Here is a 27,862-nt window from a genome sequence, read left to right on the forward strand (position 1 = left end):
AAAACGATTATATTTTTTTTCCCAGCATGGCTTTGGAATTCCTCAACTTAACTGTTAAAGTATAGCTGAGGTATGGTGAGAAGCCTCGAATAAGCTCAGTGAGACAAATCAAGAGGCTGATTGATCAAAAAATTAAAAAGTTTACTTTGGGTTTGAATGAAGTGATCGTTCAACTGTTTGCGCTCATTCAATGGACTACTGTCACGGCTAGCAACCTTCATGGAATGAAACTTCATCACAAACCACCACCGTTTTGAAAACGTTCTACTCCCAGCACAGCGCCAATAGTTTGCATCGGTTCTGGAGTATGGACAAACCCGGCTTATTATGATGCAGGCGGAGCAGGGCGAAGTGACGGTTCTATATCTGATGTACAATTCGTACTTCACAGTTTTGGATTTAGAATTAGATTTGAATGAGAGTAATGACCAACTCGTATCAAGAGAGCACGCCATCCGTAGAATATTCTACCTGTGATAAGCTACAGCATTCATACTGCGGTGGACCTATATACGAGTAATTAGCATTTGTAACATGCCCCTCAGCTCTCTCTCTCTATCTATAATAGTGCAAATCAAAACTCCACGACCCCATTGCGGAGTTATTTGCTTCTCGGCGACGACCTCTTATAGCTGCACTATGCGTTGCAAGCGGACCACAGTTATCTAAGGTGAACAGCACCATTAATCAGCAATCATGGTTTTATCAAATGTCACATACGACTCCCGCAAAATTACACAATACGACATGCGCTATTTCATTTTATTATTATTTTTTTTTATCTTTTCTTCGCTAAACGTTTTGTCCTCTCAAAACCGTTGCGAGCAGCAGCACCGTTTAAGCCGTTTTGCATTTGATGAACTTGTTCACTGACCTTTGTGGCACATTTGTTTTTTTATTTTTTTTTATTCAGACAACATATTCCGATTAAAGTAAATGAAACTATATTACTATAGAAAACAAACCTTCAATTGGCTTCACTTGTAAGAGACACTTATCCTACAAAGCCGTAAGCATCACTCAGAAATTACAGTCCATATGGACTAATCTTCCGCCTAGCTTGTTTGAGTTGACGCCGAGAAGACAATCCTGGTCCCGGGTATTGGCCCCACCACTGGGCGGATGAAGATATGTATATTTGACTATCTTCACAAACCAGTTCAATTTGCGCAAATTTTCAACAGAGTCATCTTTGGGAGTAGCATCTCCGTCAATTTCATCAGTGTCCGCATCAGCATCCTGCTCTACCAGAATCTCGAGCAGACACATTCATTGTCGTTGGTCTAGGATACTCAAGTTTGCGCCACTAATATTTGGAGCTCTCACAGGAGTTGTAAATTTTTTTTTATAGACTTGGTTTTTTTTTTGACGGATACATTGATTGAGGGTCGCTAAGGTCAAGACTTGGTGTTTTTGAATCCGGCAATGGCAGCCGAAAGAGAAAATCAAGTTTTAAATTTTTACATGCTCTGGGAATTGGGAATTATCTCTATCCTTTTTAATATGCCTGTATTGAAGATTTAAAGGGATTTCCACATTAAATCACTGGTTTCGTGGTCTAGTTGGTTATGGCATCTGCTTAACACGCAGAACGTCCCCAGTTCGATCCTGGGCGAAATCATATTTTTTTTTTCGTGACTTTTTCTTCAGTGCAATCTCTGAGTTCTCAAACTTTTTATGCTGCTATCTTTGTTTAATTCTTTTCATCGGCTTGTGTAGCTCGCTCAAGACGAGGTATTCTATCAAACAAGAAGAGTGGAAATCTTCTCTTCTGCGAGTACCATCTCACGTGCGTATCATGTGCGCAGAATTTTCGATGGTGAGGCATAGAGAGAGATACGTGTAACATACTTCACCATCTAACACTGCATTTCTTGATCCTTTTATACCCGCCATGTTGTATCTGGCTGTCTTTCTTTTTTGTTTGGCGTTTATAGCCGCAATAGATCCTTACGCAGTTTTAGGCATCTCCCGTGACGCGGACGACAAAACCATCAAAACTGCTTACAGACAGATGTCAAAGCAGTATCATCCAGACAAAAATCTGTCTCCAGAAGCACACGACAAATTCATTGAGATAGGAGAGGCATATGATATCTTAAGTGATCCACAGAAGAAACGAAATTATGATCAGTTCGGCGATCCCAATGGAGCAGGTGGATTTGGCGGTGCGGGCGGTGCTGGCGGTGCCGGTTTTGATTTTGGTGATATGTTCAATCAATTCTTCCAAGGACAGGGTGGTTTCGGTGGCCATGGTCATCAGAGGAGGGTACAGAAGGGCCCTGATACTCAAGTCAATGTCAATTTGCCCTTGAAAGATGCCTTTTTGGGTAAAGATTTAGAATTTGATGTCGAGATGAACAACATCTGCAGCAAGTGTAAAGGAAGTAGATCTGCTGATGGGAAGAAGCATACTTGTTCGAAGTGTCAAGGGTCTGGTGTTGTCATGATGAGGAGACAAATGGGCCCAATCATTCAGCAATTTCAATCTCAGTGTGATCAGTGTGGCGGAAAAGGACAGACAATAGCAAAGCCGTGCACCAAATGCCAAGGTCAAGGTACGGAACGTGTAGCCAGGCACTACAATATTTATGTAAGCCCTGGCACTCCGCGTAATCATCGCCACGTTTTGGAAGGTGAGGGTGATCAAAGCCCTGACTTTGTTCCTGGAAATATGAATATCCAGTTTAAGGATACACACACCGAGAACTGGGGTTTCCGTCGCATAAAAGACCATCTTTACAGGACAGAGCTTCTTACCAGTAAAGAAGCTATTTCGGGTGGTTGGAGTCGCGAAATCCCATTTTTCGATGGAGAGTCGGTAACAATCAAGCGGAACAAGAATGTGCAAGTCATTGATGGAGAGGTTGAGGTCATCAAAGGGCATGGAATGCCGCTATTCAACGATGACCACGAGTATGGTGATTTATTTATTGAGTTTCGTGTGATTCCCCTGGCGAAGCATCACAGTAAAGATGAGTTGTAAATTAGGTAGGGGGGTATTTAGAACGAGAGGAATGGTTAAATGTATTTGATAGATTCATTGTTTGGGAGCACTATAGTTCTTTCTTATCCTTGGGAACCTTCAGATTTCTGCCGAAAAGTTTGTAGATGATGATGCTAACTCCCAAAAGTAGGGCAGTGAAAGTCGTAATGTTGACAATTTTGAAATCTTGTGATGGACTTGGTATATCGACAGTAAAAGCACCGCGTTGCAGTACATGATAGAATATGGTGTCGTCTGTGAAAAACTTCTCGAAGCTGCAGCCCGGCGATTTTTTGTTGTCGAAAGGTGAATTGTTCAATAAGTACGAATCCACTTGACCTTCACAAGCGTAAAACACGACCGGTTTTTCAAGAAGTACACTTTTGTGTGAACTTTCAGAAGGTAATTGATAACGAGTATGCAAAGTCAAATCAAATGGAAATGCACCAGTATTATTATGCTCGACAAGGATCTCGTTTCCCCATTGCTTTACAGCGTATTCCGGTAGTTCCAAATCTTTTGTTCCGTAGTTTGCTAACACATTGAAGCCCAGGGGGATCTGATAAGGATCAAGAAATATCGATTTCCCTAGCGTGAAGTATGAGTAAAGGATGCATCCCTTGATATCCTCGTCTACCGGATGCTGAGGTGCCTCTCCAAATGAAAGAACTGGATGCAAGCCATTCTTTTGGTACTCGATCGACATTTCTTCGGTCATTCTATGTCTTGGTTTGACATGAAATAGAGTTTTCTGAACCAAGTCCACATCAGGTGCGTCATTGAACACGACACGGGCTCCAGAGAGCACAAGATCATCTCTTGCCGACTGCTGGTCCACTGAAAATATACCTACTTCTGTGAAATCAGTGCAATTCGTGACATTCACAGTGCGCTCTCTAGCTTCTGGGTAAAATAATTTCAATGAGGCAGTATTGTCGGAAGTGTGATAATCCAAACATGTCCAATCGTCTTTGAGTTCCGATAATTCCTCATTGACAGTCGTGAACGACATATTAAGGGGCTCTTGGACATGAACATACAACGTACCAAGCGATGGGATCCAGGTCTGGCTCTCTGGCTTCACGCCGAAATAATCACTGATCAACCTAGCGCTATTAGTGTAAAATTCTTCTCTTTCCTCGAGAGATGTAATTGCAACCGGCCTCACGTAGAAGTGCAGACCTATTTGGTAACTGTACGAAAAGGGCAGCGACTCGGTGGATGCCTCGTATCCCTTATTTATGTGAACTCGCAAAGCCCTCACATTCTTGTAGTCTGGAGCGGTGAACGTGTATCTGTCTTCACGAGCGACACTAAAACCATCACTAAGGGTGACGTGTTTTTCATCGAGTGTTTCAACCACTTGCTCCTCTGGTGTTAACGAATGTATGAATGTAACTCTGTGTCTCATGAGTGTTGTGATGACGGGTGACTTGCAGAAGTCTCAAGGCAATTGAATGAGCGGAATCTAAGGCGATTTCTAGTAGTGGACGATATGCAGCGAATTGAAGCTGTAGGTGTAATTTGTTCAGATGACTCAAACGAAAGGTTGTGCGATATAGATCGAGGTTTAATCCGCGCCCGCACTTATCTAGGGGGGCCTGAAAAGTAAGTGCTGTGCAAACGTGAGTAGAGCTGGATCTCCAATTTTTGTGATTAAAAAATTATACACTTGCTACATATTTTTTATGTCAAAAGTCTGGACCTTCTTTCTTTTGGGGACCTCGATGGGCCGATGACAGCGGAATCCTTGATTAACGCAGGGGTTATACAGTTGAATTTCTGGCTTCTGAAGTTCAAAAAAGGAAATTCGCGTTTCTTGTAAGAGACACTCGGTGCCCTTTGCAGATACTGAAGGGCCCTTTTTCCTGTATTCTCATTGAGTATGTAGGTTTTTATAGTTTTAGAAAGAGCATTTCTTCTGCTCTTCTTCAGTTACCCTTAACTAAAAGTCTTGCGAAAACCTGGAGATGAATAGGTCAGAGCTGTAAGTCTGCAGAAGAATTTCGCAATTACCGTCTTGATTTTCTTAGCCAATCAGAAATCACATCTAAGATTGCTTTTCCCTGACGACCTGTGGGTCGGAAATAAAAGTTTCCTTTATTTGTCTTGATGGCCAACGGTTTGGTGACCACGTGATCATGTGTCACGCACTTGGAACATTATCACATGCTCGGTGATCCCAATATAAGAGGCAGACCAACTTTAGATCGAGTTCCCTGCCGTGCATCTAAAAAAGGTACAACGTTGAAATCATGGACAAACTGCAGTGGACACCTCTTTTCACCAATTTCGCTGACTATGTGGATGTCACTTCTCAGCTTCAACTTGCAATCGCTTGTATTGCCTTCAATCCCATTTTCTGGAACGTTGTAGCCCGTCTCGAGCACAAGACCCATTTTTTGACAAAAGCTACGGGCAATGCTTATAGAGGATGTTATTTACTAGCTTTCACAATCTTCTCGTTAGGTATTTTCCGTGATCATGTCTATAACAAAGCTCTTTTGGAACAGCCAACCTACCAGCCACTTGTGGACAGCACCTTAGTCAAGGGATTGGCAATTGGCACGTTTGCATTTGGCAATGTGCTTGTGTTGCTGTCCATGTGGGCTCTCGGGGTGACAGGAACCTACTTGGGTGACTATTTTGGCATCTTAATGGACGAAAGAGTCACGTCGTTTCCATTCAACATCAACGACAACCCTATGTACAATGGCTCCACGTTGTGCTTCTTGGGTACCGCTTTGTGGTACGGTAAGCCCACAGGTTTGCTCGTGACAGCCTTCGTCTTTGTCATGTACAAGATCGCTTTGCTCTTTGAAGAGCCCTACACTGCGGCTATCTACGCCAAGAGAGCCGAAAAGAAGGATTAAAGTTACGGGATTGAGAATTTTGGCAGGCCCTTGAGTTCTTCAACATGTAATTATCCTTGCATCGTTTCTTGTATAAATTCCTATAAATAGACTTCAACAGTTGCATCTATCCCAATTAGTTTCTCGCGTAAAGTGTGTTCGTATAATCATCAAATCCAAAGAACCTATGGTGGTTCTCGTTAAAAAGCTTCCTGGTCTAAGCGAAATCAAAGTCGTATGAAAACTGCCTGTCTTCTACGTAGCGTAATGAAAGCAGCTGGAACTTATCATTTTGAGTATGATAGTATAAGCCGCTGATGGTGCCAGGGATTATGCGCGATGAGAAGCAATCGCCAGAGCCGGAGTCGTTGCGCCCACCGATGTTGAGAACAACATAGTAGAAACCTTCAAAAGAAGCATTCTTCAACTGCTTGATTCTCAGATCGGGCAACAAAAACTCCTCTTTCCAACGCATGTAGATGTATTGATTTTCCAGATCACCTGCGTGGATGCTGCGCAACTTTAATAGAAGATCTTCTTCGGACATGCTGCTAGAGGCACGCGTGAGGGTTCTCCAGTGATCAATATCGTTTTGAGGAAACGATCCCCAGTTTCTGTCTTCCGTGATAAATGCGTAGCGCTTTAACTGATGGTCCTTAGGGTGATTTTGCCACTTTGTGCTGTTAAGAGGGTTGTTGATGATCTCGCCCTTGAAGCATGTGGTGATGAGAGGATGTTCATCGGTAAGCCCAGATATCTGAAAGAACCCCGTCACGATGGAACTGACCAAATCGACGCTTTTAAGCTCGACCTTGATGTCATACTTGCACGTCCCGCTCTGTTGCTCACCCACAAACTTGGCGTTCGGGCGAAGATACTGGTTTTGGAGCTTGGGTACGTCTCTAGGAACGGCTTGGTCGTTAATAAAAAACTCGGCATACTTGTCCACATGTTTGTAGCCCAAGGACGAAGTTCGGGACCGGCTTCGGCGAAAAGCAGGTGATGTGTGGTGGTCTTCACAGCGGCTGTGGCGCAGGCTGATGGTGTCCAAAGGAAACCTTGGTCTTTCATATTTGTAATCCACGGGCTTTAGGCGAATGATGTGGCGCTGGGGTTTCTTTGGCTCGCTATGGGGCTGGGAGCCCGGTTTTGGAATGTGCTGGGTAACTGGCATTAAGACAGGTTATGCAGTATGGTGAAGGAGGAGAGACCGGCAACTCCTCTGTGATTCAAGAAAATCTATTTAGAAACAAAGGCAAAATGCTGGAGCGGATAAAAGGAATCAAGCCAGAGAGAAAATGGTGGAAAAAATGCCTGATATATAAAGAAGTGCAAGCGTGAAAGTCGGCAAGGATACAGGGAATGGGATCGCGATATGTGTGTGAAGTCACGTTGCCTTATCGCCAATGGCCCGTCTCAAGGCATGAACCTCATACAATTTTTTTTTTTCTTCCTCTCCCTCCTTTACAGAAGCCGTCTTTCTAGTCCGGTGCGCGGACACTTTCTCGGACATATCGCACTTAGCTGAATCAGCCATCCACAGCTTCCTCTCGCGCCGATACGCATAAGGCGCAATTGACGTTGGGTGGAGGTGGTGAAACGAATCGTTGAAATGTTCAAATATTTGTCTACATTGTAATCACGTTAGAATCACGATGAGGGCTCAATTTCTCGTCAGGGGCAATGGCAAGGGGTATGGGACAAGAGGATCTGAGTGATGGGACCATGACTGAACGGGTGAGGCCTGGACAGACGAAAGGATGCACGTCAGGCATTTTTGCCTGGCCATGATGGCACGCAGGGAGCAGGAGTGCAAGGGTAGAGTGTGAAAATTGTTTCTTTTTGTTTTCTTCCTGTTTCTCGCTTTTGTCCCACCTTTAGTGCCTGCTTCGTCATCTGTCTTCCATGATTGCTCTTGGGTGTCTACCCAAGAGTGTCACGTGGCGCCAACCTGATTGTGGCGAGTGCCATATTGCACTATCAACGTTGAACTGTCAACTTTGTGCTACATCATGCGGGTGAGTGTTCTGGGCCAAAACCAGGGGTTGCTTCTTTTTCTTGCGCCAGGTCAACGGGTGATGGTAGCGCTCGGCTGGTGTCATCTCGTGGTTCGCAGGGTCCTTCTCGAATGGCTGCGAAATGTGCCTCGTTGCATAATCGCGCCTGGTCGACCCCAGCACTTCGGCAAGGCGTTTCCACGAGATCCAGCCATTGTGGTGCTGACATGTTGCCTAATGTGGTTTGTGGGCTTCATCATTTATAGAGCAATTCTCTGTTATGTCTCGGTCCCTCTGCCTGCTTATCGGTGATTCCTGCAGAAAGTCCGCATTGGTGATGCTGATTTCCCTCTAGGAACACCCAGCAAGGCCATCAAGCCAAAGTCGTATCATGAGCACTCCGCCAACGCCAATCCATCCGGCTCCGGACCAGGAGGTGGCTGATCTCCCTCACACAAAGTTGGACGGCGACAATCTTGATCTCAATCCCACCCTCGAAGATGACTTGGACGACGATGACGTGAGCATGCAATCGACCCGACCAACAGAAGACATTGGCGACGATAAGGATAATGTGAAGGTGGAGATCACTTCGTGGACAATGCCTTTTGAAGATGCGTACGAGGCCGAGTTGTTGAACTTGCAACAACAGAAACACCCCGAGGTGAGCATTGGCCAACAGAGCAAGCTCATATCGTACTTGGATAATGAGTTCCTCAAAGTGCAGAGAAAATTCGTCAAGAACCAAGCAGAATCCCGCCATGAGTACTCGTTGCACAGCTTGCTCGAGGATTTGTCCCAGATCCTAGATGTTCTCTGGGTGCTGATATCTCCAGAGCACGAACTATTCGGTCAGGAGGAGTACTTTATCAAGGTTCTAGGTGACCTAGAGGACTGGGTAGACTGGTACGATCTCAGCGAGTACGACTGCTTGGATAGGAAGACCGAGATTTTCCTTTTTGGTCTATTTACATTTTTCCAGAAGGTGGATGTACGCATATCGCTTCTCGTAGATGGCATAGAGAAGAAAGGTGACCTTCGACTGAAGTTTGACAGGACTCAATTAGTTCGTCTCTTCCCAATTGTCAACCGCCTCAGGCTAATTATAGTAGGCAAGCTTCGCCCAATACGCGACGAGTTATCGCGATTGAAGGATCTACAAAAGAAAGAGGCAAACATCTTATTAAATTTTTTTGACGTTGAAGTTGGTCGCCTTTTTGAAGGAACTCTCGAAAGAAGCTAGGTTGCAGAAAACTTTCTCTTGCACCTGTACACCTCACCATGCTATAGTCGCATTGAAAAGTCAATCAGCTTGGGGATGCCTTGGTTAAGCTAATGTGGCCTTTCGGATCGAGCAAACCGGAGAAGGATGTCACTTCCGAACTTCCCGAGGAGCTTAAAGACTTTTACAAGGAAGTCACACCGACAAAGCAAAGAGTTACCCTGGACTCCAAAGATGAGAGAGTTGCTAAGATCCTAAACAGGCAAAAGGCACACTACACACACGAACTCGATCAGTTCAAACGAGACTACCTGGCGCAGAAAGCATCTGCAATTAATTGTGCAGAGCTTCAAGCAGCTGTCCTTAAATGCTACGAGGGCTGGCTGTTCTTTGGTGCGGACAACTGCTCTGCGGAGATCAAGCGAGCATCCAAATGTAATGAATTGCAAGAGAGAGCCTTTCAGAAACTAAGATATAATGATTGCTATAGTCAAAGACAGTGTAGCGCCATTCGTTACTTGGTGGATCAATTGTTCATCAAGAACTTCGGTCAATTGGGCGAGAATGTCAACGACGAGCTGCAGGTTAATTTTGAAAAAGATTTAGACAATGCATTCGAGAAGGTCTGGAAATAGTGTCTAGATAGTCTCCACCAAAGAAAGCCACAACGATAGCTTCTCAGGATATTTCATCAGAGCGACCAATCCTGACGTATTGGGAAAGACATATACCGACGGGGAGTATTGGCACATTATATGGAATGCCTTGATTAATGGACTGCTCGGGTCTTGCTTTCCCCATTGAAAATTCGTTTTGGTCAACTTGTGCCCAGGTTTCAAGCTACGCACCACGATCTCCCAAATGCCCTTTCCTATGAACACAATGAAGGGAGCCTCGCTTTCTTGAAACTCCCGCATCAATCTAGGAACATTACTCAATTTCTCCGCTGTACTGAGCTCCTGCGCTGTTTTTGTGCATCGAAGTACAAGATCCGTAAAGCCAATACCAAAGTCCAATAAGTCATTATCGTTGGCAGCCGTAGCAGTGCACTTGCTATGCTCGTTTTCGTATAGCAGAAGAAGTAACTTGTGATCTGCAACATTTAGATCTCTTCGAGCTAGTACTTTTCGTAGAAGGTCTGACTCATTAAACAATTTCCAGAACAAGTTTGTAAAATGTGCATAGTGGTGCTGCTGTTTGGATGATTCGATTCCGGGATTGAATCCCACAAACACTACTGTGAGCCCGCTCTTTATTGAAGGCGGTAGATCACGCAAAATTTCATCCCGTTTGACTGTGGCTTTGGATTTTGTGATCTTGGGCTTTCTTATGCCCGAGGCTGTGGTATTGATAGAGCTTTCTTGATATTTGAACGAATGTAAACGATCTTTTGGATTCATCAAGAAGTCTAGTGTAACTTCATATTATTTGTGCGAAACAGTCGCTTCGGCTGCAAACGCAGATAAACAAACAAGAGTAGAAAAATATTATTCACACTACGGTAGATCTTAAAGTGAGGAATACAAGTCTCAATGTAATATTTTTCAACTAGCATATATTTCAAAACCACCCCATCCATACTTTCTTCCCCACGTTGACCCCAACAAACCTAAACCCACAGCACTATGTAGGGAATAATCCTCATTGCAAAGGGTTTGAGCAAGAAAAAGCTATCTAGAAAAAGGACTTATGAACTCACATGCCACTGACATCCTTTAAAGCTTCGATAATTGAAAAGCTCGGAAGGCGTCCAATTTATTGTGACTGACCGCTATAGATGGCTGCGAATATAGAACACAAAAGTGATAGACAAAATTCGTGAGATTGCTAGAGTAGATCCAAGCAATATTCCAAAAGAAAGCTCAGACGAATTGTCTAAACTTTGAAATCGCAATCATCATCCTTCTCTGTTCTGTTTCCCTTCCGTATGTGCTCGAAGTTGTCATGTACCCAACCCCATCGACCCAACGGTTTCAGCGTTCATCGCGCGGTGCATGTTTAGACGCTGAAATCAACCAAAACACTCAACACCAATTGCATAGTACCACCTAAAGACGTGGGCTTAAGTGTACAATGCCTCCAAAATTCAGGGTTCCTTTTGGTGAACCGCAAGAAGAAACTCAATACGCAACCCCTCGAGCCACGCATACAGAGACCGATAATATATTAGCAGAAGCCGATTCAACGCTAGATAGAGATGATCTTCTACCGCCAGCAAGCAACAGGCCAACGTGGTCTCAAAAATACCAGGAAAACACAGCAGAATCTCGTAAGAGGCTACCACTGATCTTGAAAAATAGCCCTTCCCGAACCTTTACAGAACCCATGAACTCTTCCACACCACTTTCTGGAATCCAGCATAAGATCCCACCCAAAATGGGCAGGGTGCTTTTCTCACCTACAACAGAGGTAATTAATTACGAAGAGAGCTTTGATAAGGAGAAGCGCAAAAATGAACGCCCACTGGAAACGCCGACGAATGCAGACTTCTTCGACAACTATACACGTCCGTACATCTTGCTGATGTACCTCCAACTTTTCTTTAACGTCGTTCTCGCCCTGGTTGTTCTTTACATCATATTCAGCTTCATAACGACAATTAGGGCTGATACGAAGCATAAAATAGAACTAGCCACCACCGATGCTTTGCGTGAAATATCCTTGTGTTCAAGAGAATATTACAGAAACAAATGTTCCACCGACAGAAGGACGCCTGCATTAGAAGTTCCATGCTTAGAGTGGGAAAAGTGCATGAATAGAGACCCTGAGAAGATCGGCAAGTCGTTGGTGACCGCACACACGTTTGGCGAAATAATCAACGAGTTCTTGAAACCAATTAGCTGGAAGCTGATATTTCTTCTTAACCTGATTTTGATTGGAAGCTTTATTGCGACTAATGTCTTGATGGGAAGTTTTAGAAGAGAAAACAACTACGAACAGCTTGATAACCTCAAAAAATTGAAAGCCATGGAAAAAAGACTCAGAGACACGGAAATCGAACTAGAAGAGATGCGGCGTCACAACTCGGAACTACAAAAGCGAGACCGGAATTATCTTACTCAGCAAGACCTCGCATTAGTCAATGATAGCATCAATTACTCCCCGCTCATGGCGAAGCTGAGGCGGTGAGGTAAAATGAGCCCCTGTAAAACTTTTCAGGTTTGAATGTGCAATAAAGACAGTATAATGAATTCCACATCATAGCTCCGTCTCGTGAAGTGCTCAAACCACACGTACGCGGAATTTAGCTGATGAAGTGGTTGAGGACCCTGAAGTAGGACCCTTTGCGCGAAAACAAACTCCGTAAATCGCTCCGAATTGATCCCCAGACAAGCGAGCGGCATATGTTCCATTGTAGAACCCTATGCAAAAATAGAAAGAAATTTTCAAAAAATTCGATTTTAGCCGAAAATAAAGCAGAATCGGTACTTTCTGCGGCCGCCAAGCGATGCACGGTCACGTGGACACATTGGATGTTATACCGCCTTAATCTTCCTACAGCCTCAACCTAAATACTACTTTTCTGGCCATTAGCGACTCTAGCAAAGTACGCTATCAAACTCATAGCTCTGATGAGTTCAGAGGCTAGAAAGGTGATTGTCAAGCGGCGCTACTCCCGTGCCGGGTGCATGGAGTGTAAACGTCGCAAAATCAAATGTGACGAGGTCCACCCAACGTGTGGAAATTGTCAAAGGGTTAAGTTCCCGTGTGTATATCCAGCAGCAAACAAGGCCAAAAAGGTAAGAAGCTCACGTGAAGCAAAAAAAAACAACCTACCAACGGTTCAGGAACCTATAAAGGAAGAAGACATGGCCAAAGACCATCTACACCCTCATCACGACGGACCTTTCAACCAGGCACTTCTGCCGGCATCCAGTGGGATGCCCACACCATCTCCTTCAGTCTTGAGCTCTGCAACCTTACAGTCAGGCAATGTCAATCGGAACGGACTATACAGCTCAAGTGGTACGGCTCCTCCCACCATCCCCAACCAGTACAATTATTCAGGAATGTCCGTGCCTTCGCTCGGAGAGTATTCTGGGGTGCCGCAAATGGGCCAGCCTTCATTCCCAAATCATCCTCAGGGCTTGCCACACATGGGCCAACCAAATCAGGACGCTCTTGATCCCTTTTCTGATAATACGAGAGATGATGGCCCTTTGGATATGCTTCTTTTCGAGAATGTTTTCGACGATGCAAATACGTTGGTGAATGGCTTAGCTTCTTTTGATGTCTTAGACGGCGAAAATTCACTGCAATTCTCTGCTCAGAACACGCCAGAAGGACCCAACCTAAAGCCATTCCACTCTGATATAATCCTCAATGTGGCCGCCAACGAGAATCATTTTTTTAATGAAGTTGAACTACAGGACTTCCTCCGTTACGGTACTGACGTTGATCAGGATCCCGAACGCACCAGATTTTGGGAATCTATTCATGGACAAATGCGAGACCCGATACTACGAGAACAGCACAAGCAGCCCACCAATGAGGAGCTTCTCGAGAGAGTCAATGAAACATACAATCTCTCTTCAGAGGAGCTTGAATATTTTAGAGCGATATCATGCAGAGAATTGTTTTTGTTCATATACCCCTTTGCACCCACAGTCAAGGACAATGAAATCATGCATGTGCTACTAGAATTTCTGTTGAGATTTAAATTTTTAGTATATGCTTTGATGGCACTTGGCGCTTCATGTCTTTTTACGATAACAAAAAATCCAAAACATGATCGTGTTCAGAAGCGATGCACCGCAGCTTGCATGAAGCTTTTGGTTCAAGCGTTCAGTGATTTAAGCAACAACGAGAACTCTTTACGGCACATTGAGGGGCTTATTCTAACAGTTCTAATATTGACGACGTTATTCAGTGATATGAGCATTGTTGATGCGACCACTGTACCGATCTCTTGGATTTCGCATCTTAACAAAGCTAGATCTTTATTGATCAAATATGAGTCTGTGAAACAACGAGCCCAACATAACAAGCCAGATTCACCAGCTATAACAATTGCCAAACTATGGTTTTTTGAGTTTGACTGGATCTCAAAGTTGGGAATGCCAAACTCGCAAATTACACGAAGTAATGTTCGTGACATTCATTCATTGATAAACCCAGATATCCAGGGGCCCGAGAGCTACACTCAGCAGCAAATGCTTCGAAAGTTGGGGATGCTAATACCAGCAACCTCAACCCATTCTGGCTTCAATCTTTTTCTGACGCTCACGACGGAGGCTACCCAGGCATTGTTCAAGCTTTTGGATGTGATTGCGGGCATCAACGAGAGTGAGCTGAAACAAGCCAGCCCAGAAGAGGTTGGCGATCTCATTACTCTGGTACAACTTGTTGGTAAACAGAAAGTCATTCCATTCTTGTCAGCTGAAAGCCAGTTCATAATTCCGCGTGACAACCCAGCACACCCCGACTTTGACGACCTATCACGAAAGATATTTCTTCCCCCCAGCGCATATGCCAAAGACACAGACGACCCCAATAATATAAAGTATTACTCTTATTGTGATGTCACACAACGAGCGCATTATCTCGTCTTGAGCCTCAAAGTCTTCACGTCACCAGGTGTGCTACACCTTCCAAGGAGCCATCCGATGATCAAACGTCTTGTGGCACAAACTTTAAAACTTATGTTTTTTTTGAAACGCAAGTCTGATCCCTGCTATGATCGCAATCTAGTGGTTGCCGAGCTGGAGCACTACTGGCTTTCAAAATCACTTTTTGATTTTCGAGCGATAATGGTTCAGCTACCCTTTAGAATAACAGTAGATCTCACAGACGACGAAGATGACTTTGAAAAATTGGATCTATTTTTTAGGGGTTTGGTGAAGTTTGGTGGAGGCAGTGGAATTGAGGCGGTCGCAAGAGCCAGAAAAAATAAAGAGGCTGCAAGACAGCGAAAAGTAAACGGAAATGATATCAGGACTAGCGGGGACATGGAATACCTGGCCATGCTCTTCCCTGTTTACTGATATGCCCTATACATAGTGTACCATCAATAAAGAACAATAATGGAGCCTTCTTCCTCAGTTCGGGCTGCGCTGCACAACTGCAAGATTATCTTCAGCCGCGCGCTTGAGATACACTCTCTACCCAATCCGGCCCTCATTGCAAATACCAAAAAGGCAATCACCTGAAACCATTGGATGGATCACTATTTAATGAGAGCAAAATCCTCCGCCTTAAACAGGTTTCAAGACTTCCTGTAATCTAACAAAAATGCTCGTTTCACTGTCCTCATCGAAAATGCAAAGCAAGGGCCACCTCTTGATGTTTGCAACCAAAAAGGATATACCATGCGCTATCCTCGGTCTCATCACAATGGTCATTGCATCAGTCGGTTCGCCCATACAAACCCAAATCTACGGCGAAGCTTTTGAGAAGCTTTCGAAATACATTTCCGGTGAGTATCGCTCAATTGGAGCGTTCGTCTCCGATATCAGACTTTTGTGTGGTCTCATAATGGTGGTTGGGGTGGTACGGATGGTTTTCACCTGGGTTAGTATTCACGTATGGCTCATTGTTGGCGAACGGCAACAGAAACGTGCTAGAAAATTGCTATTGACTGGGCTCATGCGCCAAAACCTCGAATGGTACGACAGCAAAGAGAACTTGATGGGGACTTTGGCGCAGGTGAACAGGTGCATTGAAGAGATTAGGGTTGCAACATCCGAAAATGTTGCATTACTAGTACAAGGCACTTCGGCAATAATTTTTCTCCTTATCTCAGCGATGATATCGTCTTGGTCGCTTACGCTAGTCATCATGGCGTCGGCGCCATTAATGGCACTTCTGAGCGTAGTGTTTGGTAAGCTCACTCTTCGTTTTGCAAGCAAAGAAAATTCTTCAAGTGCTGAAGCATCAAAAGTTTTGGACTGGTGTTTTGTCTCTGGGAACCTTGTTCGTTTGCTCAACGGGAAGTACGAAGACCTGGTGAGCTTCAACCGCATTGTCGATTCATCTGCAAAGGCGTTTACAAAAATGACTCTCGCAATTTGCTCGAGTCAACTGGTCTTGAGAACTTTGTCCTTTCTCATCTTCGTTCAGGGTTTCTGGTTTGGCTCATTTATGGTCCTGACTGGTAGACTCAGTATTGGTCAAGTATTCACCGCTTTCAGTTCGTGTCTTTTGCTTGGGACACATATCACAACAGTAGCTTCTGTTTTGGCCCTTTTGAACAAGGGACAAGCAGCAGCGGCAACCATAGCGCTGTTCATGAAAAAGGATGACTATTTTACTCTTGGAGACCCAGATTCCGCAGAAAAGTATTTTGATCCCATTGTGACAGGTCGAAGAATCAGGTTTGACTGTGTAAGCTTCACTCACAAAAACTCTGAAAAGCAAAGTCTTCATGATTTGAGTTTTGAACTTCGCAATGACAATATAAATTTCATAGTTGGTCCTTCTGGATGCGGAAAGTCGACTCTTGTGTCATTATTGATGAAGTTCTATAGCCCCAACTGCGGTGCAATCGTGGTAGATGATCACAATCTTGCTCACCTATCCGAAACACAAGTATCAGGCTTTTCTACTCTCATCGAGCTGAAAGCCATCATATTTGATAAGCTGTTATACGAAAACATCACACTCGGATGCCCCAACATATCTTTAGAATTGGTTGAGGAAGCCTGCGAGTTTGCGGAGTTAGGCACCTTTGTTCGGTCTCTTAAAAATGGAATTCATCTGGAGGTGTCAACAAATCTCTCCGGAGGACAAATGCAGAGACTCGGGATTGCCAGAGCATACGTACGAGACAGCCCAATCCTTATTCTAGATGAAGCTTTAAGTGCCATTGACTTTCACACGCGGCGAACTCTTCTCAGAAGGATCAGAGCTTGGAGAAAGGGAAAGATGACGGTCATGATCTCCCATAATATGCTGGACATAGAAAATAATGATCTGGTCCTCACTCTTCAAGCAGGCAAAGTTCGAGAGTATGAGCAGTACATCCCTTCATCTCATGATGATAAGGAAGTTGTTAACGTCAACGCTCTGATTGACGATCTTATCGTTCATGAAAAACTGGAATCAATATTCTCCTCCGAAGAAACTCACAATTCTCGGGAAGTCAATGATTTGGAAGCCCAGGGCGATCAAAGAGATGAACTCAAAATCAAATCAGTGTTTTCCATTTTCAGGGATTGTTTTCACACGATTCCCAGAAAATGGATAATTGGCACTTCGCTAATGCTTTCATTGATCAGCGGAGTACTAACTCCAGTTTTGTCATTTTGCTTCTCCAAATTGCTTTCCAATATCGTCAACGAGTCAGCAAAAGCATCACCTCCAAACCATGGTGCTGTGTTTTGGTCCGTGCTCGTTATAGGCCTTATAATCGGAGACGGTATCATTTACTTCATGGCTCATTTCCTTATCACATTCTCCTCCGAAGCTTGGATTGTGAAACTTAGGAAAAAGGCATTGGTGGCTATCAATGACCAAGACATGTCGTTTTTCACACAAAAATATATGAAGCCAGCTGAATTAACAGCTCTCTTGATGAATGATTCGAGAGACTTGAGAAACTTGATTTCTGAATTTTTGCCAGCTGCTCTTTCTCTTGTTGCATTGACGCTCGTGGGAGTCATATGGTCTATTGTTTCGGGCTGGAAATTGGCATTGGTTGGAACTTCGTTTGTCCCTCTTATACTTTTGATAACTATTTCATACGGCACAATTCTTCTGAGAATTGAGGCTAGCTATAAGAATAAGATTGCCAATATTGAAAAGTATAATCACAATGCTGTTCTGGGAGTGAAGACAGTGAAGGCATTTGGAATTGCTGACAATTTGGAGAAACAGATGCAAGAAAAGCTAGCAGAGATCTCTTCAATTGCAATCACCAGGGCTTGTTTTACCGGCTTTGGCTACTCCCTACTGGAGATGTGCACATGTATCGCCACAGCTGTCATCCTTTACTACGGCTTATTCCTTGTTGCTCGCCTTGAATACACTTACGAGTCCATGCTCCAAGTGCTCACTCTACTTACGTTCACAATGACATCAGCATCCACACTCATGAGTTCACTTCCCGAAATTGCCAGAGGTCAAAGAGCTGGAACTCTCTTCGCAAAGCTCCTCTCTCTCACTGCTCTGCTGATTGAGACTTCTGGATCGAAGACCGCATTGAGGCTAGTAAGGGATGGTGAGCCAATTTTAAATTTCAGGAGTGTCAGCTTCTCATATCATGACAGACAAAATGACAGCTACAGAAGAGTTTTATGCAACATGTCGTTTGAGATCACAAAAGGTAGCATTGTGGGCATTGTCGGTGCTTCAGGCAGTGGCAAGTCTACCGTTGCACTGTTGATAGGTCGTCTCATGGACTGTGACACAGGGAGGATCAGTTTTAACACTCAGGAAATTATTGAATACGACCCTCAGTGGTATCGCAGAAATATTGCAATTGTGCCACAGCATCCAAAGTTTTTTGAAGGAACAGTGTGGGAGAATTTAACTTATGGGGTGGAGAAACCGTTTTTAACAAAAGACTTCGTCATTGGCTACCTCAAGGTGTGCAATATGTGGGACCTCATAGCCTCACTACCTTACGGGATGGACACACAGCTTGATGAAAGAAGTGTCTCTTCAGGACAGCTTCAAAGGTTATGTATTGCGAGAGCATTGATTAGAGAGCCCAAATTGATTGTTTTCGACGAATGCACATCAAACTTAGACAGGATCAACACCAAGATGATAACAGAGCTCATAAATTTTGGGATCACAGAGGCTAACCCTCAAACGACAGTCGTTGTCATTACACACGATGTGGAAATAATGGAACAGCTCCCTGAAATACTCGTTTTGAAAAATGGAAGAGTCGACCAACGTGGAAAGTATGCAGACATTGCTCACCAAGAGGGCGAGCTCAAGAGACTTTTATCTCAGCATTAATTTTGGATACTATATCATTAATCTAATAAGACGCACTTACAATTTCAAGTTGATGTAAGGCACCTCTACATCTTCTCCTTCCTTATCATCGCAACAAACTTCCAAGATCAAGCTCTTTGCATGTGGAGGCAATTCCTTTTTGCTGACATTTTTGATCAAATCGGTGAATTTCATGTTCATTCTCTCGTTGACCTTCTTGGGAGGGAAAAATGAAGCATACAATAGCGTCACACCGTATGACAACATCGAAATCTCCAAGCCTTCCTTTTCTTCAAAGTGATTAAGCAACTCCTTCAAAGTGATGTCGCCCTTAAGCTCGAATCTGTCCCAAATTTGATCAAACTCTTTGCCGTTGTACTTACCCTTTGGTGACTTGACGGGCTCAGAAAAGCCGAAGAATGGAAGTGCAAGGTTGACAAAACCGTTCTTGTAAAGCTCAATATTGTCATGTTTCGCGACAACCTTGTACAATTCGAGACACACAAGGCCAGTGACCAAGGCAGTCGTAGTTGCGATGGCAGGGATGATCTTTCCTGCGATGAATTTAGTTTTGGAGGCATCGGCCGTTTCAATAGAATAGTTCAAGGCTCTGCAGTTTGATGCTGCAGTGATGAACTCTATGTGGTGGTTGGTGTCATCATCTTTCTCGAATTCGATTGGTGTCAATCTGTAGCCAGCCAAACTTGAGGGCTCAGGTAATGTAGCGGCGATTTTTTGAATTTCCTCTTCATCGAGAGATCCTGAGAGCTCCTTGGCTTGTTCTTCAGCCTCTTGTTCACTGGCAGCAATTTTGACCCCAGACTTTGGAGTGAAGTCAGGAACTTCAACAGCATCCAAAGCTCTCTTGTAATCTTCAACCGTGGCATTTTGTCCCTTCAATCCGTAAATAAATGCTAACAAATTAGCACCTCCTACAATAAAATTGAAATGGTCTGGGTTGTTGATGTCGAATTCCAAAGGCTTTGGAGCTCTCTTTGGTCCAGACCAGAAAGGAGCACCATTAGAAGTCTTTGCGTCCTCTGGAAAATTGAAGAGCAATTGCTTGATTTCATGATTGAACTTGACCTCAAACTGGAGTCTAGCCCACTTGATACAATCTTCGAAAGTGTACGGCCTGTTGTTTAAAAGGTTGGCAATGTTGGTCAAGGTACCCTTGATATCTGGGTTCTGCTTCAAGGTTTGCTCAACATAGTTTGGCTGGCTCAAGTACAAATTGACGGTCTCTGGAGAGTCAGCGAAATAATCCTGGAAAAGAGACTTCGCCCAAGCAATTGTGTGATCGATCTTGTTGGGGAACGATCTCAATGTACACAAGGGAATGGACTTTTCAGGAGGATCTTGAGAGCTAGAATAGGATTCGGTCAAGTTTGGAATGACGACCTGAGTATTGCCCTTTGTACCGAGAGTACCCGACTCGAGCAAAGGCTTCTTGTAGAAGATACAACGACGGTCAACATACGTTCTCGCATCAACGTTGTCTAAGGCATTAGTAACGAGATCCAAACCTTCCCAGAATGCATCATCAAAAATGTGCTCCGTGTCAGCTCCGACTTTGTCCAATTTAGAAACAATTTTTCCTTCCAAATGTGGGTTCATGACTTGAACCGCCTTTGCGGCAATTTCAGACTTGTTACCACCGACATCCTTTGGTCTGAACAAGAATTGTCTATTCAAGTTAGACTTTTCAATGGAGTCCATGTCGGTGACAATAATCTTGCCATCTGGGCCACTGCCCAAACCCATCATAGCCCAGTTCTTCAACATCTCGCAACCGATGGCACCTGCTCCAACCAAGAAAACTTTCAAGTTGGAGATTTTTTTCTGGAAGTCAGATCCAAATACGGCAATCTGACCGTCATATCTGGAACCAACTGGTTTGGTGGTTTCAAGTGTTCTTGGATACTCTTCAGGGTTAGGCAAGGACTCCAACGAGTCAAAATACAAAAATTGCTTGACAGGGCCAAACTTTGAAGAACAGCACTTCAAGACTTCTTGCGCAATCAAGCCTCCGAAGAAAGCTGAAACACCTGGGATATCACCAGTGGCCTGAAAGGCCAACTCCTTCAAAAGCTTTTTGTCAACCTCAGCCTCACCCAAGATGGAGGGACTTTGAGCGTGTAACTCTTCAACGTAACGCAAAAATTCATTTGCATCTTCCTCGTGACATGGGCGAGGTAATTTACCCTGGTGCTTAGTTTGGAAGGCGTGAAGAGCCTGGAAACCCAAATGAAGTTGTGGAGGACGGTCGAATTTGGCGAAATCTGAAAAAACATACTCAGGGTCTGCCAACTGATCCTTGAGGGACTTAAAGTTGAGTTTGGTGGGCATCTTCACCTGCGTGTATAAACCGCCCTTAACGTAGGTTCCATATGATGGATCAATCTTGATCTTGAAAGCGTATGGCCCGAGGACCTCAATCTTGTGCGGAGACCCGTCATTGAGCTTTGGCATTCCTTCGACTTCGTCGAACTTCACGTAATCGCCATCTTGCAAGCCGTGTCTATTGTCATCCAACATGGTGACAGTGCCATCAGAGTCAATGTCAGAAACGATACCAGTCAATGGCTCCTCGCCAGTCTGATCAATGACAGGAAATGTTTCACCCAAGTCCACGAACAACTGGCCAAATAGACCTCTCGTGTCTGCGGCAATGAAACCAATGTCATTCTTGTGGGTGAAATCGTTAATTTTCACCTGCTCTTCCAAGGACAAGTTGGTGGCCACAATACATTTGTATTTGGACAAGACACTTTCGGAGATGTCGTTGACAACCGACACGGGCACGTACAGATTCAACTCCAGGACCTTAGCGGCGGTCACTTCAGCTATAGGTTTGCCAATGTCGTTTTCCGACAAAAAGAACTGCGAGGACAAATCCTGGATCTCCACAGGCTTGGGGTCGTAAAGTGACAAGGATTTCACGCCGGCGAGAGCGACGTTTTTGGCAATTTCCACCCCAAGGCCTCTGAGGCCAATGATTAATACGTTGGCGTTCTGCATCTTGAGCATTGCTTCTTTTCCCAAGACATAAAGCTGTCTTGAGTACAAGGACTCGTCAATTACAGGCAGGTCGATTTGCATTGAGTCCGCCATGTTGTTCGACAATTGTGTGTTCAAAAAAAAGTAGTAGTATCCACTGGACGTTTAGTAATCGAAGCCTAGGGAAGAAGACCAAGTTGCTGTGCGGAACCGTTTCTGTGTAGGAAGAGGTCCACTTCTAGCCTTGCCTATTCACCACATATCCCACGAAAGTCAAATATGGCGAAATATTGAGGGCTTCCGTTATCAAGCAAGTTGTGTCATTGAATACTATAAGAACTTTTATTTCAATTGGTGAGGTTTGATTGTTTGGTTCATTTTATGCTTTCGGTGGCGTAGTCGGCTGCGAAAACGTTACTATGCGGTCGAAGCACGAAGGACTCTTTTAAGACAACTGAATACGGCATGTTTTCAAGAAGAATTCAAATTGGGTTCTCGCCTCGGTATGCCTTAAATTCACTCTTGAGTGTAATTCTTATCTTTTTAAGTAGTATCCAAGTTTTCTGTAACAACGTTGGAAGGTCAAGACAATTGCACAGACTTTTCGACAGAGTCTATGTCGACACAAATAGTTCCTCAGAACTAGCATACCTGGTAATTGAAGCCTCTGAAGATCTGAGAGAACTTCATTTAGTCAATTCATGAGTTTATAGATATTTTTTTTTTCTTTTGCCTCTGACTGGTAATTACTCTGGATGGAGTATCCACTGCAAGTATCTACTGGCTGCGATTACCCCAAGGTTTCTGTCATTCAGACATAAAAGCATATTTGTGGTATATGTGGGGGACATCACAACCTTGCTTCTGAAGGCTTACAATAATGATAGAATTACACCTGTCTCCATGATATGTACAAATTTGTCGTGAGAATATTGTCGTGAGAAAATCTTCGGGTAATGAGGGATCTGCTGCTGTGATTATCTCCAAGGTGCGATCTCTGGCAAATGCCTAAACACCCACTGTCCTCAGAAATACACGCAAATGCCGAATATGTTCACTTCGGACAGTACTGAAGCACTTTAAAAGGCCTTTACGTCTCAACTTCTACCAAATCGAGGACATTACTCAAGGTGGACCATAACTTCGACTAATCACACACGTGACTTGCAGTGCATTTTTCAAGAGGCCTTATCAACAGCCCGAGGTTACTAGAAGCACTTACATCAACAAGGCCAAATGAGGCTCTCTCTTCTAGCATGCGCCTCCATGCTTGCCTACACAATAGCTTCTCCGGCCGCCATAAAGCCCGAATCCGATGTGGAGAAGTCTGAAGTCAAGAATACAGAGGATGAAAACACCTCAGAGGCACAAGACGACTCAGCAAACCCTGAGGTCCAATTGCCAGAGCCTCTTACAATGGAGACATTCGATGACTTCACGTCGCAGCATATTACATTCGTTGAGTTCTTTTCACCATACTGCCATCATTGTCAAGCCTTGGCACCGAAGTGGGAACAAGCGTTCAGGGAAACATACGAACAGCAGCAGAAGACGGGACTTCACATGAGACAGGTCAATTGCGTCGAGAGCGGTGATCTCTGTGATCGTGAAGTTGTTCCATACTGGCCCAATATGAGAGTTTACGTGCCTGAACGTGACGAAAAAGGAGAGAAAACCAGCAAGGGTAAGCTTGTCGACTCATTCCCTCGTGCTCTCAAACAGACTCCTGAGAACCTCAAGAAGTTTATGATGAACTCGCTAGCTGAGTATGCCGACGGCACAATATCCATGCCTTCTTCATCAGAGCTTCTTAATACTGACTCTATGTTGAACATCGTCGCCGGTGAAATGAACGAGCCATGGTTTGTCGGCATGTTCTCTTCAAGCAATGAAGAGTGGGAGAAAGGTACATTTTCTAGAAGTTGTATGGACTGCTTAAGAATCAAGAGTGACTGGGACAGATTATCAAATCTTATCCAGAGCTCTACCAAAAGCGGCCACTTGAACTGTAAATCCAATCCTACTCTATGTGAAAAGCTTGGCTACCCAGAATTGAGCTCTGATATGAGGCAAGCCCCGAAGTTTGCCATGTTCCTACCAAGTAAAGTCGGTCGTATCAGATTTGACTATAACGACATTGTTGATGTGAAGAAGATGAAAGCCTGGATCTCTAGATTGGCAATCAACTCCCAGTATGAAATGGCTACCGCTGGTCACTTGGAAGACTTGGACCTTTTTGTTACTGAGAAGCCCTCAAGTCCGTTACAGGTGGAGCTCCCATTGAACACCAAGGTGGGTTTGGTATTTGCCTTCGAAAAGAACAAATTGACAAAAGAAGACAAAGCTATTTTGCCTCACTTACTTGAAATGATCACTGACTTACCATTCAATGTCCGCCTATACGCATCTCATTCAGTGAAGTTTGAAGAAACACTCGAGTATCAGTCGAAGGGCTTAATTGACTTTGTGAAAACGGATCCAACCCTCGAGGAGGTGACTTACAGTCGCCCTTTGCACATAGCAACTACCTTGACGAAAAAACCTACGTTATATCTATTTAAGGAGAACTCTATGATTCCCACGGTTTATCAAAATTATGCACCTGAAGATATGAGGGATCCGGAGAAAATTAAGGCGTGGGTTATGAAGAACATATACCCATTATTCGATGAATTGACACCAGAATTGTTGAAGTGGTACTTCAACACAAAGGACAAACGAAATGACAAGGTTGTTGTCACCTTTGTGGACGGCAATGATGACAAGCATCTTAAAGAGGCGTTGTACAACGTCTCGCTAGTTGCACATGAATATACTCTTTTGAAAAAGCAGTACTATTTTAAAGCCTTGCAGGATGAAAGAAGCTCCAAGTGGCAGAAAATAACTGAGTTGAGAGAAAAAGGCGCCAAGTCCTCGGAGGTAATCAAAGCTATGAAGGAATACGTCCCTCACTTGTTCGACCACAATGATGCGTTGTTCACGTACGTCAATCTTAGAGAATATCCTAGGTTTGCCAAAGATATTGGCTGGGATATCGATGGTGAAGGCTACAAGCCTGGCGACACAATCATTGTCAACAAGAACACCAAATACTATTATGATCGTACATTAACGGGCGAAAAACTCACAATAGAGCCATCAAAGTTGCGCCCGGTGTTGTTGCACCTCTTAGATCCCCAACTAACAAAAGATGCTAAGGTTGTCGGGTTCTCCCCAAGGCTTGCGGCTAGTCCATTCACAGGCTACTTACGATTCATGGATCAAATATATCAGCACGGGATCGTGGGTATCATTTTATTCTTTATAGGGGTATTTCTATTCTTGAAGATGGCACTCAGATTTATGAAGAGAGGAAAGCACACATCGAGAAGCAGAGGCATCATTGGCAATGTTGCGCCCAAACACGACTAATGCTCATCCTTGTACTTGCCTAATTCGTGCCTCGTTTTCTATGAGTTTGCGGTATCCAGGGCTAATTCTTTCTACAAGGTAACTTTCGCTAGGCACACCAGACACTGCACTATATGGCGGAATCACCTCTTTCGGTGGGATAACCGTACCGTCGAAAATGACACAACAGTCGCTGATTATACTGTGTTCCCCTAACGTACAGTCGTTACCGACACTGACTCGATTGCCTACTTGAGCCAGTCGAACCGTTGTATTTTTGCCAATAACGGTGTAATTCCCAATGTATACGTCACTGAAAACACCAGGGTGCCTCGTTTCGGCCGGTGAAATGGAGCAATCTTCGTCTAGGAGACAGTATTTACCCAAAACAACGGTGGGCTCCTTCGGAGTTGCCGTATTTACATCTCCATTAATCACTACACCAGAGCATATGGTGCATGCTTCACCGATAGAGACTCGACTAGTCCCTTTGAGAATTGCATTCTTTGAGATTCTATTCCCAGCGGCCGTCTCAATCCAGGAAGAATCCATAATGAACCAGATGTTTTGATGCGCCAAATGCGTATACGCACTGCATGCAGGGTTTAGAGTAGTCCGAAGTCACCGAGTCTATTGTTGAAAAGCGAACAGAAACAAGGTTCCATTAAGACAGACTTTATTATAATCAGCTTTCTGCCTGGGATTGTCGTGAATTATTCTTCGAAGCAAAAGTCTGGAGGCATGTATTGACCGAGAACCTCCAGCTCGATGCTTGAGTACTATCAAACATGCCCTTTCCTTTTTAAGTATGAACAAGCTATGGAGATTGCAAAAGGACCAATGAGGTCACGGACACTACCTGATTTCCAATTCTTTCTCTTGTAGAGTCTTGGCCCAGGATGACTATGAAGGCCCACTTGATAGGTGGACTGTGTTCCTGTGAAGACTGCACTTGGGACACGGCGGAACACTCCGCCAACACCACAAAAAGGCGTACATTTTTAGTCTCGCGTTCAATCATCAACATCAGGTACCACGTTGTTCTAGCTATATCCTCTGCAACACACGATGTCCAAACTCTTCAGAATTGACTGCGGCTTCCAAAATTATGACTGGGGCAAAATCGGTTCTTCCTCTGCCGTGGCCCAGTTCGCTGCCAAATCCAACCCAAACACCAATATTGATGAGTCCAAGCCTTACGCTGAGCTCTGGATGGGAACACATCCTTCTGTTCCTTCTAAGGTAGTTGATGACGAGACGCTCTCAGGTAAAGTCTTGAGAGATGTGGTGTCATCAGACGCGACCACCTACTTGCATCCATCTGTGGTCGAGAAGTTTGGCTCCGACAAGGAGTTGCCCTTCTTATTCAAAGTCTTGTCGATTGAAAAAGTGTTGTCGATCCAGGCTCATCCAGACAAGGCGTTGGCCAAGCAGCTCCATGCTAGTGACCCTAAGAACTACCCTGACGACAACCATAAGCCCGAGATGGCCATTGCCGTGACAGACTTTGAGGGTTTCTGTGGGTTCAAGCCTTTAGACCAGATTGCCGCTACTTTGAAAGCAGTGCCTGAGCTATACGAGATTGTTGGTAACAAAATCGCACAGGAGTTCATCAGCGGCATCAAGTCGGACGTCGAGGTTGGCTCAGAAGAGGATAAACACAACAGAAAGCTTCTCCAAAAAGTTTTCGGTGCATTGATGAATACTGACGACAAGACGATCGAGGAAAAAGCTACTTCGTTGGTGCACAAGGCTGAGACCAACCCAGAGGTGTTTGATCAATTGGCACCTAACTTGGCCAAATTGATCCTCAGATTGAACAAACAGTTCCCCAAAGACATTGGTCTTTTTTGCGGATGCTTGTTGTTGAACCACGTGTTGCTCAATGTCGGCGAAGCCATGTTCTTGCAAGCTAAAGACCCTCACGCCTATATTTCTGGTGATATCATAGAGTGCATGGCTGCGAGTGATAATGTTGTGAGAGCTGGATTCACGCCGAAGTTCAAGGACGTTAAGAACTTAGTGGATATGTTGACATACTCTTACGAATCAGTTGAGAAGCAGAAGATGCCTTTGTTACCATTTGACCGCTCGAGAGGCGACGCTGTCAAGTCTGTCTTGTACGACCCACCTATCGCCGAATTCGCAGTCTTGCAAACGATCTTCGACAAGAAGGCTGGTCAGAAGCAAGTGTTTGACGAGTTTAATGGCCCCTCAGTGGTAATTGCCACCAACGGTAACGGCACCATCAGGATTCAGGGCGGCGAGGAGGACCACAAGGTGGAGAAAGGTTACGTCTACTTCGTTGCACCCAACACGGCCATCGAGTTAGAGTCATCTTCTACAGATGAGCCCTTCACAACATACAGAGCATTTGTTGAAGCATAAGTGTATAAGAGAAAGTGGAATCTACCCAGGAGAAGCCAGTGTAGTCTCATTTACTGCAGTAGGAAAGTAGCCGCGTCCGTCGCTTAAATGTGGTTGCACCCAGCACCGTATACCGGAAATCAACGACCTACTACAACACAAA

General features: G+C 44.4%; 13 protein-coding genes and 1 non-coding gene across 14 annotated transcripts; 10 read left to right on the plus strand and 4 right to left on the minus strand. All coding sequences in view use genetic code 12, as the record gives it.

Annotated features, from left to right (window-relative positions):
- The first annotated feature begins 1,547 nt into the window (after positions 1-1,547).
- On the plus strand, positions 1,548-1,621 carry CJI96_0004934. The gene has a single exon. It is a non-coding gene; the product is annotated as a tRNA-Val (tRNA).
- A 273-nt stretch (positions 1,622-1,894) lies between these two features.
- CJI96_0004935 (uncharacterized protein) lies at positions 1,895-2,986 on the plus strand (the record flags this gene model as incomplete). The annotated part of the gene is made up of 1 exon (XM_029033957.1): positions 1,895-2,986. The coding sequence occupies one exon, from the start codon at positions 1,895-1,897 to the stop codon at positions 2,984-2,986; it is 1,092 nt and encodes a 363-aa protein (XP_028891520.1).
- A 70-nt stretch (positions 2,987-3,056) lies between these two features.
- Positions 3,057-4,397, minus strand: CJI96_0004936 (uncharacterized protein; the record flags this gene model as incomplete). The annotated part of the gene is made up of 1 exon (XM_029033958.2): positions 3,057-4,397. One exon carries the CDS (start codon positions 4,395-4,397, stop codon positions 3,057-3,059), a length of 1,341 nt encoding a protein of 446 aa, XP_028891521.2.
- An 844-nt stretch (positions 4,398-5,241) lies between these two features.
- OPI3 (bifunctional phosphatidyl-N-methylethanolamine N-methyltransferase/phosphatidyl-N-dimethylethanolamine N-methyltransferase) lies at positions 5,242-5,859 on the plus strand (the record flags this gene model as incomplete). The annotated part of the gene is made up of 1 exon (XM_029033959.2): positions 5,242-5,859. The coding sequence occupies one exon, from the start codon at positions 5,242-5,244 to the stop codon at positions 5,857-5,859; it is 618 nt and encodes a 205-aa protein (XP_028891522.2).
- A 196-nt stretch (positions 5,860-6,055) lies between these two features.
- Positions 6,056-7,012, minus strand: CJI96_0004938 (glucose-induced degradation complex subunit; the record flags this gene model as incomplete). The annotated part of the gene is made up of 1 exon (XM_029033960.2): positions 6,056-7,012. One exon carries the CDS (start codon positions 7,010-7,012, stop codon positions 6,056-6,058), a length of 957 nt encoding a protein of 318 aa, XP_028891523.1.
- Positions 7,013-8,226: 1,214 nt separating this feature from the next.
- CJI96_0004939 (TFIIH complex subunit TFB6) lies at positions 8,227-9,078 on the plus strand (the record flags this gene model as incomplete). Its single annotated transcript, XM_029033961.2, has 1 exon — positions 8,227-9,078. The coding sequence occupies one exon, from the start codon at positions 8,227-8,229 to the stop codon at positions 9,076-9,078; it is 852 nt and encodes a 283-aa protein (XP_028891524.2).
- A 92-nt stretch (positions 9,079-9,170) lies between these two features.
- Positions 9,171-9,692, plus strand: CJI96_0004940 (uncharacterized protein; the record flags this gene model as incomplete). Its single annotated transcript, XM_029033962.1, has 1 exon — positions 9,171-9,692. One exon carries the CDS (start codon positions 9,171-9,173, stop codon positions 9,690-9,692), a length of 522 nt encoding a protein of 173 aa, XP_028891525.1.
- Positions 9,693-9,695: 3 nt separating this feature from the next.
- Positions 9,696-10,457, minus strand: CJI96_0004941 (uncharacterized protein; the record flags this gene model as incomplete). Its single annotated transcript, XM_029033963.2, has 1 exon — positions 9,696-10,457. The coding sequence occupies one exon, from the start codon at positions 10,455-10,457 to the stop codon at positions 9,696-9,698; it is 762 nt and encodes a 253-aa protein (XP_028891526.2).
- A 673-nt stretch (positions 10,458-11,130) lies between these two features.
- CJI96_0004942 (uncharacterized protein) lies at positions 11,131-12,186 on the plus strand (the record flags this gene model as incomplete). The annotated part of the gene is made up of 1 exon (XM_029033964.2): positions 11,131-12,186. One exon carries the CDS (start codon positions 11,131-11,133, stop codon positions 12,184-12,186), a length of 1,056 nt encoding a protein of 351 aa, XP_028891527.2.
- A 680-nt stretch (positions 12,187-12,866) lies between these two features.
- Positions 12,867-15,041, plus strand: CJI96_0004943 (uncharacterized protein; the record flags this gene model as incomplete). Its single annotated transcript, XM_029033965.2, has 1 exon — positions 12,867-15,041. One exon carries the CDS (start codon positions 12,867-12,869, stop codon positions 15,039-15,041), a length of 2,175 nt encoding a protein of 724 aa, XP_028891528.1.
- A 349-nt stretch (positions 15,042-15,390) lies between these two features.
- HST6 (ATP-binding cassette a-factor transporter STE6) lies at positions 15,391-18,963 on the plus strand (the record flags this gene model as incomplete). Its single annotated transcript, XM_029033966.2, has 1 exon — positions 15,391-18,963. One exon carries the CDS (start codon positions 15,391-15,393, stop codon positions 18,961-18,963), a length of 3,573 nt encoding a protein of 1,190 aa, XP_028891529.2.
- Positions 18,964-18,999: 36 nt separating this feature from the next.
- Positions 19,000-22,056, minus strand: UBA1 (E1 ubiquitin-activating protein UBA1; the record flags this gene model as incomplete). Its single annotated transcript, XM_029033967.2, has 1 exon — positions 19,000-22,056. The coding sequence occupies one exon, from the start codon at positions 22,054-22,056 to the stop codon at positions 19,000-19,002; it is 3,057 nt and encodes a 1,018-aa protein (XP_028891530.2).
- Positions 22,057-23,208: 1,152 nt separating this feature from the next.
- CJI96_0004946 (protein disulfide isomerase EPS1) lies at positions 23,209-25,353 on the plus strand (the record flags this gene model as incomplete). Its single annotated transcript, XM_029033968.2, has 1 exon — positions 23,209-25,353. One exon carries the CDS (start codon positions 23,209-23,211, stop codon positions 25,351-25,353), a length of 2,145 nt encoding a protein of 714 aa, XP_028891531.2.
- Positions 25,354-26,400: 1,047 nt separating this feature from the next.
- PMI1 (mannose-6-phosphate isomerase PMI40) lies at positions 26,401-27,720 on the plus strand (the record flags this gene model as incomplete). Its single annotated transcript, XM_029033969.2, has 1 exon — positions 26,401-27,720. The coding sequence occupies one exon, from the start codon at positions 26,401-26,403 to the stop codon at positions 27,718-27,720; it is 1,320 nt and encodes a 439-aa protein (XP_028891532.2).
- Between the last annotated feature and the right edge of the window lie 142 nt (positions 27,721-27,862).

This window comes from Candidozyma auris, chromosome 6, assembly GCF_003013715.1.
Source record: "Candidozyma auris chromosome 6, complete sequence".
In the NCBI taxonomy this organism is placed as follows: Eukaryota; Fungi; Ascomycota; class Pichiomycetes; order Serinales; family Metschnikowiaceae; genus Candidozyma; species Candidozyma auris.